Consider the following 14611-nt stretch of genomic DNA (forward strand, 5'->3'; position numbering starts at 1 on the left):
TTTTACGACAACTGTCTTGTTGACGGCGTCTTTTATTCGTTCCACTGGGGTTTAGCGGGTGTGTTTATAAAGAGACGAAAATTGTTTGGGGACTATCCCCCACGTTGTAGTTGAGATGGTATAACCCAAGAGGCAAAATGACGCTTGCTACTGTTGTTGCGAGTTGCCATTCGTTCTACTAAACCATTAGTCAAACGCCATCATGCCTTCTGTCGTTATTACAGAAACAAAAATCTCTTTACTGTTACTAGTGTTAGTGCCTCAATATGGCTACGCTCGTGAAAGCAATACAACGAACTCAAACGCGTCTTCGTTCAATGTTGTCAACAAATATCCGGATTATGCAAATTTTCCTCAATTCTCCTGAGAAATGTTCATAAAAATTTGAAAAACCCGGAATTCCGGGAAAACCCGGAGGACTTTCATCTCTGGTTCTTAGCATCTGATTACCAGCATTAACCTAACAGTCACTCACGCTATGACATTCATCCTGTCTACTTATGGTTAAATTAGCGGTGGCGGAGGTTGGAGCGCAGCCTTGTCCGGGTCAAGGGGCCATATTTTAAAGGTTTCCCGATCCGGTCAGGGTTTTTTCAGACACGCCACCATGAAGCGGTGACAACTCCGATGAAGACTGAAGCGACAGCCGAAACTGTCATCCAGGTAAAAGAGAAAAACTTCTTCAGACCCCGCCCACCCCCCCAAAAAAAAACAAAACTAAACTAAACCCTTCTCTGGAAAAAAAGTAACCTTGTCACTGTCTAAAAATCACTGAATGTTTTTGGTCCTGACTACGTTAAAAGAAATATCGTTGAATATAAACCCTGGAGGACTCCGAGGTCTGCAGACTCGAGACATTTAGTGTAGCCCAGGTTTCAAATCAAAGATGGTGAAGCAGCATTTAGCTGTTATGCTGCACACAAGTGGAAAAAGCTGCCAACAGAGGTGAGGTCAGCCCCAAGTGTAAATGCTTTTAAATCCAGGTTAAAAACAATGCTTTTTCTCCATAACTTGATAAAGGTCTTTTAATAATTAAAATCAATTCCACTGTCAGTAATTTTAGAAAGATTGTTTTTATTTTTTTACTTTGCGTTTGAATGCCTTTAAATCTTTTGTTTGTAAAATGTGTTTAATTGTTGTCAGTATACTTTGGTTTTAATAAGTCTGAGTAAGCTAGTTTTGTTCTCTTTGTTTTGCCTTTGAATGTGCTGAACTGTTTGTAAACGCTTTTAGGTGTTGTTTGTGCTTTTGATTGTGTGAACCACATTGCCTTGTGTGAAATGTGTCATATAAATACCCTACCTTGCCTTACATACAGGAAGAAATTGAGGCCCTCAAGGTGGTTTAGTAAACCAAAGAAATTTGTCAACAAATGTATTAGTATCCGGTCTGTTTTTGAAATATCAAGTCAAGTCACGTCAGCTTTATTGTCTCCTTTGCTTTAGCACACACGTGCAATAGTACAAAATCTGGTAGCGATTCAATGCAAAGTAAATATAGGACCAATCATTAAATTTTGAAATCTGAATTCATTTTGTAGTACCTGAAAATGAAATAATGAAGACTAAAGACCTGAACAGTCCCTGAAGCCTTCAATTTAAACTAACGTTTGCCTATATTATATTTGATGAAACCTGAGAAATGGAATTTTAAATAAGACGATTACACTTGTGTCCTTTAATGCCATGACCAACATAATTGATACTTGGGTTGCTCTGCCAGCCACTTTTACATAGTAGTTGTTATTAACTATTAAAAAAAAAGTCACAGATTTACCACAAAAGCCATGATAATCATGAATATTCAGTCTAGTACTGGTTGACCTAGGAGGCCAATTTGTTATCTGAAAGGAGAACTTGACTCCTTGCGTGGTTTCTTCCTTGAGCTCACCAATCTTAGGTCACTCCTATTACGTCCACTTGGTTGACAAATTCAGCTATATAGAAAAAGCAGTCAAGCATTTAGGTCATGTCTCCTCTTTTCAAGTCTCCCTTCTCCGCTACTTCCAGACATTATTTTCTTTCAACCCTGTACTGACAAATGGACGTTTTTCAAAACTAAGATGATTTCAAATGCTTTCATGTGTTTCAATAGTCAAGATTCATGACATGAGATCCACATTGCTTGAACTATTTGGGCTTTGTCGAGTCTGTATACTGTAGTTCAATAGTGAGCTGGCAGTGGAAGAACGAGCATGAGAATTGTCAAAGAGTGATGATTGTCAAAGAGTGATGCACGCTCTTACCGAATACAGTTCTTGCCGGCACTGATTCTCTATTGAGCCAGAAAGACACTTGGGAGAGGATGACTGTCATGATGCATGGGAGGTATGTCTGGATGACAAAATAGCCAATCTTCCTCTTCAGATGGAAATGAGCTGTCATCACAGTGTATTCACCTGAGCGGAAGCGGAGGTCAGTTCAATGCATCACAACTGCTGCTGCTGCAGATTTGGGTCAGAATAGCAAATATGAATAAATGATGATCGACAATGCGAGTACGGATGATAAGCAAATACAATGAAATGAAATGATGCAAATGAGGGAAATTCATTTGCAATTCAATGTACTACAGACAATGAAACGTTACTTGGTTTGAATTATTTCAATTAAATAGCCCTTCGGCAACTTTTTCCTACAGATGTATTCCAGTGGAACCTCTAAAATGGGATGCCTCTGAGGTCGTACAATTTGGAGGAAGTTCTTTGGAAAACTACTACTTGAAAGTCACACAGACTTCTTGGCTACCACCAGAGTTGCTAACCTGTAGCAAGAACATTATGAATATTTTGACAGGAATGCTTGCATTTCAACACCACTATTTTTAACATCCATCTATCCATCCATTCATTTTCTTATCCGCTTATCCTCACGAGGGTCACGGGCGTCCTGGAGCTCATCCCAGCTGTCATCGGGCAGTAGGCGGGGGACACCCTGAACTGGTTGCCAGCCAATCGCAGAGTACACACCGACAAACCACCATTTGTGCACCTTGAGGCGGACGTGCGAACCAGTCGACCAACGCGCAGCATAATTCTAACATGAAATATTAAATTAACTTAAATTATGTATGTATAATGACCTAAATTTCAACACAATGACCCAAATTAAATGAATTTAGCATACACATTTTTTGATCCTGAACATTTTTGACTCATCCCTTTACCAAAATACAAAAAAAACATTGTCAATGTTGATTATCTCTCCATCTATATATCGCTCAGAAAGCTGTCTCAAGTGTACAGATGGCTACAGACCTTCAGTTGGAAAGATGCACCACACTTGTGACAGAATTAACCTGTACATTGTAGTCAATTCTAAACGTCATTAAAGGCAGCCTCAGCTGACTCTGATCATCAAAAAATGCAGATGTAAATCCTTTAATTTACCTTGTGAAGCCTTACAATTAATGACTACATTCTCGGAGATGGATTTGATTCGATGTCAAAGACATTAGTGAGCATATACCGGGGTGCCTCACAGTGAAAGTGCTGCAGCATTAAGCAGGCCTTCTGAAAGAGAAGCCACGGTTAGACATGAGAAGATGCGTTACCCATGGCAACGGAACAGAGAAACATAGCTCATTTGCTGCCATCTGAAATGAAGGCCTAGTTACGTACATGTTGCTCCTTGGCAGAGGAAAGTCCTTTTTAGAGGTGGAAAGGCGGCGCTGGCGTCAATTCCAAAAGCTAATGCCCAAAGATTTTTTTTCATCATGTCTTTTGATTATTACAAATATTATAGAGGCATTGTGTCGCCTGCAAGATCATTTTTTCGGTTGCCATATATACGCTTGCGCTGTGGAATTTAGAGGTATTGAGTGCACTTGTGGTATCCCAAGGAGCTAGATATCTTGTGTAATTTCATTTGCATCCCAGCATCGATGCCTCTGCCGTGTAGGGGGGAGGGGGGGCAGGAGTGTGCGAGCGGAAAGAATCAAAAGGATGTGCTGAATTTTCTCAGGAGAAGACTGTGATTGCTTGTTGAAAGGGGAGATAATAATTAGAGGATTCCACAGATGTTGATGACAAGATCTCATGCTCATATCCCACAGAATAGCTCACAAATACACGGCACAGAGAGATGGAGGTGGCCCCCTCCTTCACCTTCATGGCCAGTGGCACACCCACCTTCGGGCAAATCATTTCATCGTTATGGACTAAACTCTCATCATAGAAGGTGTCGAGCCATAGTGGAGATGTTTTTTTTTTTTAAATGACTACAGTACTTATTAATGTAATGAATTTCCTTGCATACATCAGATCAGAATCCGAATCATTTTTATTGGCCAAGAATGTAAACACACACACAAGGAATTTCTCTGCGGTACAGTCGTATGAGCTACACTAATATGGCAGTAACAACCACATACAATCACAACAATGACATATAGGTAGAGAAAGTCTCTCTGTACTGCAAGGGTAGCATTGTGTCATAGTGCCACCCAATGATAGCCGTTCAAACAATGTGAAGAGATGGCATCCATGGTGGCAAACACTGTCAAGGCCCTTCGAACAGAACTCATTCTGGCACTCCTAAAACGGCTGGGTTAAAAGTAACCCAAATTGAGGGAAACAGCTAACCTAGCGCTGGGTTCAAAAAGGACCGAGGCATTGCTGGGTCATTTATATCCATTGCATTGGGTTGAGGATTTCATCCAGGACATTGGTTCAAGATTTTCATTCAACACAGGATAAAAGCTAACCATTGTGATAAGTTAAAGATGGCACGAAATGTGTGACCAGGTTATCAGCATAGCTCTAGTAAAAAAAAAATATATATATATACACTAATTTTATCACCAACATTTTCTAGGAAAAAAGTAGCTTTCCTCTGTCAGAGGTCACTAACAGTGAGTCACTCACATGATATGTTTGGCACAGTTTTTACACCGGGTCAAAATGTGATTGATTACATGGTTCAATTTCATTCAGGGGCGGCCCGGTAGTCCGGTGGTTAGCACGTCGACTTCACGGTGCGGAGGTACCGGGTTCAATTCCAGCTCCGGCCTCCCTGTGTGGAGTTTGCATGTTCTCCCCGGGCCTGCGTGGGTTTTCTCCGGGTACTCCGGTTTCCTCCCACATTCCAAAAACATGCATGGTAGGCTGATTGGACACTCTGGATTGTCCCTAGGTGTGAATGTGAGCGTGGATGGTTGTTCGTCTCTGTGTGCCCTGCGATTGGCTGGCAACTGATTCAGGGTGTCCCCCGCCTACTGCCCGAAGGCAGCTGGGTTGGGCTCCAGCACCCCCCGCGACCCTAGTGAGGATCAAGCGGTTCGGAAGATGAATGAATGAATGAATGAATTTCATTCAGTTTTTCCCCCAACATTGAGTCATTTTATAGAAAACAACCCAGAAGGTTGGGTCAAATTGACCCAAATTACAGGTTGGTTCCCTTTTTATCCAACTGTTGTTAGAGTGTATGAAGTGAATGTACCGGTACTTGAACTTCACGACACAATCAAAAATGATAACCAGCTGTAGCTCCTCAACCCACCCAAATCCAATCTTCAACCCACTCTTCTGGGTCAAAATAATTAACCTGGAAAAAAGTGACCCAATCTGCTCAAAATCCACAGCTACCCAATGGGTGGGTCAGGAAGACATTCCAGCATATTTCGGGTCTACATTAGTCAGCCCTGAAAAATAATTAAGGCTAAGTCGTACTCATGCAACGTAAAACTGTGCACACCACCTTCAATCAGGGAATGCACATGAGGACAGGAAACATGGCTTCTGTGGACCAAACTCTTCCTGCTGTAAGATTCTGTAAGCCTATGAACAACTCTATCCCCGGAGGATCTTCCCAAGCCACCCATTCAGACATCCCAGTCCCTTTGGCCCCACTGTGACAATTCGACTCACTTGGCCAAAAAGACCACTTGATGACACAGCTCGCTTTCTCTGACCTCATTACCTTGACGCCAGAGACTCGCAGTGCAGGGTCATTTCCCCAAACCAGTGTTATGAGTGCATCTGTAGAAGACTCTGAAAGCAACCTAAAACAAACCAGCCAGAGCTTTTACAAAGCAGGACTGTTGAATACTGTGCATGCTTTGGCTATACCAAACTATACTCATGCTCCAAATGGTAGTAATTGCATGCCGCTAAACAAAACCATCTCCCCAATGATCCATCTTGGGCCTGACAGCATATCCATTTACAAAGAGTGTTACCATAGCAACCCAGCCTCGGAAGGAAAATGGGCATCATCCCCTCAAGGTGGTATGATTCTACATGTTCTAACCCCGCAGATCAAACGTTTGGCAAGCTCTCCACAGCAATGACGTCCTCCATCATGCGAGCAAATGATTGGTGGTTGTGCTTTGACCACAACAAATGCTACCGCGAATCTGTGCCCTGCTCCAGCTAGTTCTGACTGTTAAAAGTGAATACAGTCATCCCTCGTTTATCGCGGTTAATGGGGACCAAAACCACCCGCGGTAAACGAAAATCCGCGAAGTAGCAACCAATAAACATATACAGGTAAAAAAATAAGAATAAAAAAAATTATTTTTTTTTAAGTCCGCAAAAAGTCGCAAACGGACTTAAAGCTGCAAAACAACAGCGAGTCACATAGAGCAACATATACAGTACTGTACTCCATGTATATTAAAAAAATAATAATAATAAAACATTTTTTTTTTTAGAATATGTTTGAAAAAATCCGCGATGCACTGAAGCCGCAATAAACGAACCGCGAAATAGCGAGGGATCACTGTACTCTAAACCAGTGATCCCCAACCAATGCGTCGCAGCACATTAATATGCTGTGAAAGATCATCAGAAGTACCACAGGAAATTTTCACTTTTCTATTGTTAGTCAGAGCCTACAGATCATAAGCCCAGCCAGGCCCTATGGGTGTAGGCCCGGCCACCAGGCACCCACCAGCGAGTGCCATCTCCAGGCCTGGCTCCAGAGGTGGAATCAGTCGTTTGAAAAAAAAAAATTTTTTTTTGAAGGCCGGAATTTTAAATGATCATGATGGTGGCCTTATATGATGTACTATTTTTGGGTTTTTTAAAGAGATGCAAGTAAACTCTTCTAGATAATTTTTGTGCTGACTCAGAATCTGCCTTTGTGTTTTCCCTAGCACATCAGGTTTTAATAATAATAACAATAATAATAAAGTGAAATATAGTCATTTAGAACTGTTTATGATGTAAAATTTACAAAAATATGTTTTTTTTCTAAAACCTCATAGCTCTAAATTTCAACGCATGGTTAAATTTGTACTGTGAAAAGCTTTTAAAGGCCAAACTTACAAAGAAAAATATATCTCGAAAACCTGATGTGCTCAAAATAAAGTTCAGACGTTTTAAAACCATCATCAAAATTACATATAGAGAATAGACATTCTGAACATCTCTGATTCAAATTTGCTGCTGATCAGTGTTTTTTCCCCTTAAAATGTCACACTCCTGTTCTCTTTCAAGTGTCGATAAATCAAGACCTTGCAGCAATGAGGCACAATACACATCACCAAGACCCAGAAACTTACACAACTCGCATCCTTCCTTCTATTATTTAGGCCCTGAAATGTCAGGGTCCCTGTTAGCAGCATGAAATAGTGCGGATTAAATCACACGATTCCCTTTCAGCTCGCTTTAGATGTGTGTTCTGTATGTAAAGCGTGCGCGCTATGCATCCAAGTGTACAACACGCAAATGCTTTAAAGTAACAAGTAGAACATGAACGTGTTGCGAAATAATACGAATTTTGCAAGCGCGTGACGCTGTGTTCACATGTTTGTGCAAGATGTCCGCCCCAGTGTCGCCCCAGAGCACATTTACTCGTGCCAAATGACCTAGTTTGCAAGTACGCTACATTAAACCCTGACACACCACTAATGAATGATTCATTTAAAGTCAGCCAATCAGATAATGTAGAGCGACTAGTTTAACCAAAGAAACAGTCACAGCCAGGCATTTTTCTTCCTATGAAGACATCACACGCCACTTATCCTCGATAGGAGCGTTTCGTTCATGAAAGGATAGTGCTAGTGAATGAAATGGATGCTGGGATTCCCTTGATAGTGAAAGGCAATCACTGGGGAAATACATTATGCTTGGGCAGTGAAACAGTCACGAAAGGGAGGAGAGGCACAGGATTTCATTTCAAATGTTGAAAACAACTTGTAACAGCTTGCATTTAAGCCTTTACACGACGTGTATTATGTACAGTAATTTGAAAAAGAATGCTGACTAGGATGTTAAAATTGATGTTTTTTTAATATGTGCAAATTTCAAAGATTGCGATGCTATATTCACTGGTGAATCAAAATTTTGAAAGAGGGCCTACCAGATGGCTTTGTTTTCATCCATCCATCCATCAATCCATTTTCCGATCCGCTTTATCCTCACAAGGGTCGCGGGGCATGCTGGAGCCCATCCCAGCTGTCTTCAAGCAGTAGGCGGGGGACACCCTGAACCGGTTACCAGCCAATCGCAGGACACACAGAGATGAACAACGATTCGTGCTCACACTCGCACCTCGGGACAATTTAGAGTGTTCCATTAACCTGACACTTACATTTTTGGAATGCGGGAGGAAACCGGAGTACCCGGAGAAAACCCACGCAGGCACCGGGAGAACATGCAAACTCCACGCAGGAAGGCCGGAGCTGGGATTTTACTATGTTAATTTTTTTGATTCATCATCTTAATTTCATCTCATATTTCAAAAAATAGGACATTATTTAAAATTATTTTTGCTGCGTGTGAAATTTAAAACACATACCTCAGTAGTCGACATGCCCACCGCTGCCTATTTTAAATGCATTCATCAACACTTCCTTGAAGCACTGAACATTAATAAAGATAATTTCTACGAATAAAAACTGAGAAGCCTACTTCACAGACAATGATGCAAGATGAAGCTGATGAAGAGAAACTCCAAATAAATGAATGAGAGACACAACTGAGCCTTGAATCACATTTGAAGGCTGACAACAGGCTGGAAACATGAAAGCAGCAGTGATCTCCCAGCGCCGACGACTCTCCCCCGGTATCTTGCTGTTTCCGCAACTAAATAAGACTCCTAAAATTAGATCAATGCTGTCTTGAGAATCACACACAGTTTCAGATCTCATCTACTCCAGAGCCTTCCTTATGAAAACAAAACAGCGGATTATAAAATATTCAAATAAAGGAATGGAATTAATGCAAATCTACTGATTTTTCACATCCCCCCCTCCCCGCCGCCCCCGGTATCACCCCACCTCAAAACTGAAATGAGTTTGTCACTGCACGGTTTTGTGGAGTCATTCATGTGCAATTTGGGCATCTGCACATGCGGCTTGTCTGATATACTTCATCAGCATAAACATAACAGATATGCGTCATTTGTAATGTACATTCCACCAAATGGTCAAAATAACCAGATGTCAACACTCAGTTGAAATTCCGCAAAGTGTAAATCGACCCAAAAAGCATTACTTCATTGCAATGGTGTATTTTTTGGTCTGTATTCCAAGATGTACATCTTGCTCACAGTAAAGCTAGGCTGTTCGACCAAAACAATAACCCAAAATAACAGATCTAGATCTGGAATTGCCATGGTAACGACAGTCAGTTTACCGTATAAACCTAATAACAGTGGTTCTTAACCTTGTTAGAGGTACCAAACCCAACCAGTTCATATTCACCGAACCCTTCATTAGTGAAAAATAAAAATGTTTTTTTTTTACAAATTCGAGACATTATAAAAAAACACATTTATAAAAAACAGAAAAAGTAAATAAAATACATGGCCTAAGTCTAGTTTTTTTAAATTGTATGACGTACTATCACGACAGTCACACAGTAACTACTTAGCGAACTAAATTTCCCGCAGCACTGATTGGACAAGTAATGTCATGTGATCATCTGCAGTCAGTGATGGCCAAGCGAGCGTGTCATAACTAATTGACACGTTGAGTCGGGTGTGTCTTAACCTAAACGTCAGAGGCTCCGTCGAACCCCTGAGACCGATTCACCGAACCACTGGGGTTCGATCGAACCCAGCTTAAGAACCACTGCCTAATAATCAGTACAAGTCACATTAGATTGAGGTGCTGAGCTACAGCCTTCAAAGATAATGATTTTCAAAGCCAAATGAAAGTATTGAAATGGACACATCCAAACTACAAAGATGAATTGCAGCGGTCATTTATGCTATTTATCACCTACGGTTTGTTTTTGCTTTCTGCTTTTGTCAAATAGCCTCTGTAAAGGAGTATGGAGGAGTATTAGGGGGAAAAAAACCCCCAATGAAGTCGGAATGAAGAAAAGAGTCATATTTTTAACAAGTCAAGTCAAAATCCCCACATGTACCACAATATTAATGTTCTGTCTGTTACTGAATTCAATGCACGCCAAGTCATTCCACTTCTCAGTGGGAATTTTGGGCACTCGAATAGGACGCTAAAATCATCGATCGGCACAGCAGCCATCATTTTCTACTCTGTGAGCATCCCTTTCTGTCACAAGTGGCAAATCTTCGTCCTTTGTTTGTGTCCAGTACTGTATCAGCATCATTCATTTATTTTTATGGCTATTTGTTCATTGCACACACGCAAACACAGGCAAAAAGACACGGCAACTAGACTGCATGTTAAGGTCTGCCCATTTTCATTCTCCGTGGGGAGCTTTGGTTAAGTGGTAAGGCTTGTAAAAGCAGCAGCACACCTGTCATCCTGCTTTTGGGTTTCTCGTCCACGCGAAATGCAAATTAGTGCTACAGTGGCACTTTCAAATACTTGTTTAATTCTGTGAGCATGCTTGTATCTTAAATCATCTTTGCCCACTGAAATGAATAATAGATGCCATTAATCCCCCCCACCCACCCACCAAAAAAGAACGGATTTGTATTTTGTCTTATTACATGATAATGGTATTCTAATATTGTACTTTATTTTTTTAAAAAACATACGTGATAAGTTACATTGAAACTGTTTGGAAGTGATGGTGATGTTCATTCTTCATTTGTCTGTGCCACACATGCAGTTCAGGTTAGTGAAAATCAATAAATGAGCATCCACATGGATGTTAAACAGCAATGGTGAAGAAGGTTTTACGTTGAATGTGGAGGATGGCTCAGTGTGACTTGAAGATGTCAGGATTGACTTTAATTAATTTTGTTTCTTCCAAACTTTGACTCGTCTGAGCATGCGCTTACCTGTACTTGATTTAATAGTTTCCTGCCCCGCCGTTTGTCCAAGTAAGTCATACTGATTCAGGCGCGAGCTTTCTCCTTCCACTACTACGGAATCAGAGGCATTCAGAGTCCAAGCGTAAGTCACTTCAGAGATTGTGTAAGCATCTAAAGACAAAAACAAAACACACCACAGAAAATGAATATGGGGCAGCGACCATACACATTTTAGAAATGAAGCCAAAGGACTATAAAACATATATATTTTTTCTTCGTAGTTCTCCTTTAATGGAACAAAATTATTTCACATTTGTGTTGATGCTTTAATATCTATTAACCCTTTAATGCACCCTGTAACCTGATAACATGATATGCCGTCCACTGTAGTAACCGCTGTGCCTTGAAGGGTTAATAAACTGTATTTTAAATTGAAGAAGGCAAAAGCATCCAATATAAAGAAGTGGCAATGACAGCCAAAATATTTCATTGGTTTGACTGGAATGTCTCCTCAGACTTGTATAGCGGCACCTCTGAAGCCAAATCCAAAGCAGGTGTATTATTCACAACTTTGCCACGGGCGTCAGTGATGGCAAAATGTGACGATGATCACAGACCGGAATTTATTGTGACAAAAGAAAGTGCGACATGTCTCTGTCATGACTGTTGAGTAAAATATGACACAACAATAACAGAAACAACCGAAGAACGGAATACACAGAAAAAAGTCAACAAAATCACCCGGCTCATCTGAAGCGCGAACAGTGAAATTAGGATCAGCTCTTAATCTCCCTTTACGTGTGTCACCACAGTCATCACTTGCTCAAAATTTTATTAATGTATACAGAGATTAACTTTACGATTAACAGCGGGTAACTTTGTTTTTGTGATCAGGTGCAGAGAATGAACAAATCGAAAGAAACAAGTTTCAGTGAGCACTATCATCATCCGTGTTACTCACAGCTGCCAAATTTAAGCGGACAGGAGTGAAAATCCATGGGGAAATCCTCCAGATGCATCGGGCACTCTGCATGCACGGTTAACCTGCATCCAATTCACAAACAATTACACTTAGAAAATGCATAAAAGATTTCAACAGGAGTTAGGCATCGCTCAAAAACCCATCAAACCCCAAATCTAACTCACACGTCTCATGCACTATTTAAAACACAACCCGTCTGGAATACCTTCAGGCAGAAATAATTCATCTGTGCTCTAATCAACGCAGTAAAACAAACACGGTGCTGTGGATGCCACAAAACCGAAATATGTTGGGATATTTTATAAGGATATTCACTGTATGCAACAAAGGTGGTGGTATCCGTATAGGAAACATTATTTACAGTACAACAATCCCTCATTTACCACAGGGGTACATGCCAGACCACAGCCAAATTAGACAAAATAAGTGAAGTAGTGACCAAGTATTTATTATTCACAGGCTTCTCCGGGTACTCCGATTTCCTCCCACATTCCAATAACATGCATGGCAGGCTGATTGAACACTCTGAATTGTCCCGAGGTGTGAGTGTGAGCGCAGATGGTTGTTCGTCTCTGTGTGCCCTGCAATTGACTAGCAACCGGTTCAGGGTGTCCCCCACCTACTGCCCGAAGACGGCTGGGATAGGCTCCAGCACTCCCGCGAACCAAAGCGGATCGGAAAATGGATGGATGGATATATATTTTAAAGCCTCAAGTGTATAATACCGAGTAAAAGGAATGAGTAGTAAAATCATGAGTAAAATCTTTTTTTTTTTTTAATGAGTAGAGATGCTTTCATTGGCCGAATAAATCAGCCGTGGTCTCTCTCACAATGGCACAAATACTCCTTTCTCACTGCGCCAGTGTACAAAAACACCCAAATAAAGAAAACTCCACAGTTAGTTTGCATTAGACTTACACTGGGCACGAAAATAAGGCTCTCTGTGTTGAGTGAGGGGCCTGTATGAATATAGGCGTGTGGTTATTTTGTTACCTTTGTTGGATACAGCGACTAAAAGTGCACTGGTGGCTATGATAGCTAACAATATTTACTTCACCATAGACGTGCAGTGGTGTAACTTAAGCTAGTTGCACTTGGCAGTATTCACATTGCACTTGGGCTTCTTTTATTAGGAGTGAAAGGATCTGAACATTCCGTCCGCTCTGTGGAAAAATAATCACGACAAATTGACTCGATATTGCAAATAATCTGTAATATACATACAATGGGGGAGGGGGAAAATCAGCTCTGGTGAAGCCGCAAAAATTGAATGCCGATATCGAGGGATGATTATATTCTCGTTCTTGTGGTCTTTCTTGACATTGATAAATGGATGCCATGCGGCAGAAAATCGGATGCTTGAGTGAAACTGAATCCTTTAGCAAGTTAAACTGTTTCTGTTTCCTGGTGGTATTCTGCTAAATTCTATCTGTATTCAAATACAGCATATGCATAGAGAAATGATGGCTTTTTGAGTTATTCATTACAGCATCTACCTATCAGCACGAGAGCAAATCTTTCATGAATCATAGCACATCGATTCAAGCTGTATCACAGTCAGATGAGTTTGTTTGACATCAATTACCTCATGGTGTACAACAACGTCCCGTCATCTTTGATCCTCAGCAATTTATTAGGCATGGTCATGTTATGAGCCACAGACTTTTTCCCATTATGGAAGAAAGTGTCAGGGGTCCAGATTTTACTCGCCATCAGGTTGTTGAGAGGCAAAACATTCATTGGTCCATGAAATTTTAATCTTTCATCCTTCCAGGCTTGCCTGAAGAAAACATCGATGGTGTATTCCTGAGGGAAGAGGAGATGTCGTCAGTCCAACTGTTGCTGTTTGTGTGGATAGCAAATCCAACAGACTCCCATTCTTGGGGGAAAAATGTGAACTAAAACACAATGTACTCTCCGCTGACATTTCTTATCGTACTCTACCTGACATGTTCAATTTGGGCACCGGGTGACTTTTCGGATGCAACGCTATTTGTTTAAGAGGCAAAGCCTGCACTCTCCCTGTTCTTTACAACTCCCTCTATCTGTCTTTTTCCAAAGCTGGCTCTGAGGCAGAGAGAAACCCATGACCCATAATCCCCAGTTGTCAAAAGAAAACACATATGGTATAACAGTGCAGAAAACCCTGCACAATGAAATGTGTGTTAAAGTGTGTGTTCGCCTGGGTCACACATGAGCAGCAAAGAAAAAGGCTAGTTTTTCTTTTTTCTACTTCTACTGGAAAAGCCATACAGGGACGGTGAAATCCTTCCATAAAACACCCTGATGGAAAAATTGAACGCCGGCATTTTAAAAGGATCATGATGGTGGTCTTATAAGAAGGGTTCATGTCAGTGTATGAATACAGTGATTCCCAACCACTGTGCCACGTCACGTTTGTGAGAATCAGGTGTGCCACCAAAAATGATCACTTTTCACTTCATTGGCCCCCCAAAAAAATACACAGGTCAACACATTTTTAAAATGTATATATATA

The 14611-nt window shown here is 41.0% G+C and overlaps 1 protein-coding gene across 1 annotated transcript in view; it reads right to left on the reverse strand.

Moving 5' to 3' along the window:
- Nucleotides 1–14611, reverse strand: part of gabra2b (gamma-aminobutyric acid type A receptor subunit alpha2b) — a 34710-nt gene that overhangs the window by 3949 nt on the left and 16150 nt on the right. Inside the window, exons 5-8 of the mRNA XM_019870101.1 lie at nucleotides 13700–13920; nucleotides 12094–12176; nucleotides 11160–11303; nucleotides 2246–2398 (exon numbers count right to left, since the gene is read on the reverse strand). Coding sequence (XP_019725660.1) covers nucleotides 2246–2398; nucleotides 11160–11303; nucleotides 12094–12176; nucleotides 13700–13920 — 601 coding nt within the window. The remainder of the gene's footprint in view (nucleotides 1–2245; nucleotides 2399–11159; nucleotides 11304–12093; nucleotides 12177–13699; nucleotides 13921–14611) is intronic.

Source organism: Hippocampus comes, unplaced genomic scaffold (assembly GCF_001891065.2).
Source record: "Hippocampus comes isolate QL1 unplaced genomic scaffold, H_comes_QL1_v1.1 scaffold9, whole genome shotgun sequence".
Taxonomy (NCBI): domain Eukaryota; kingdom Metazoa; phylum Chordata; class Actinopteri; order Syngnathiformes; family Syngnathidae; genus Hippocampus; species Hippocampus comes.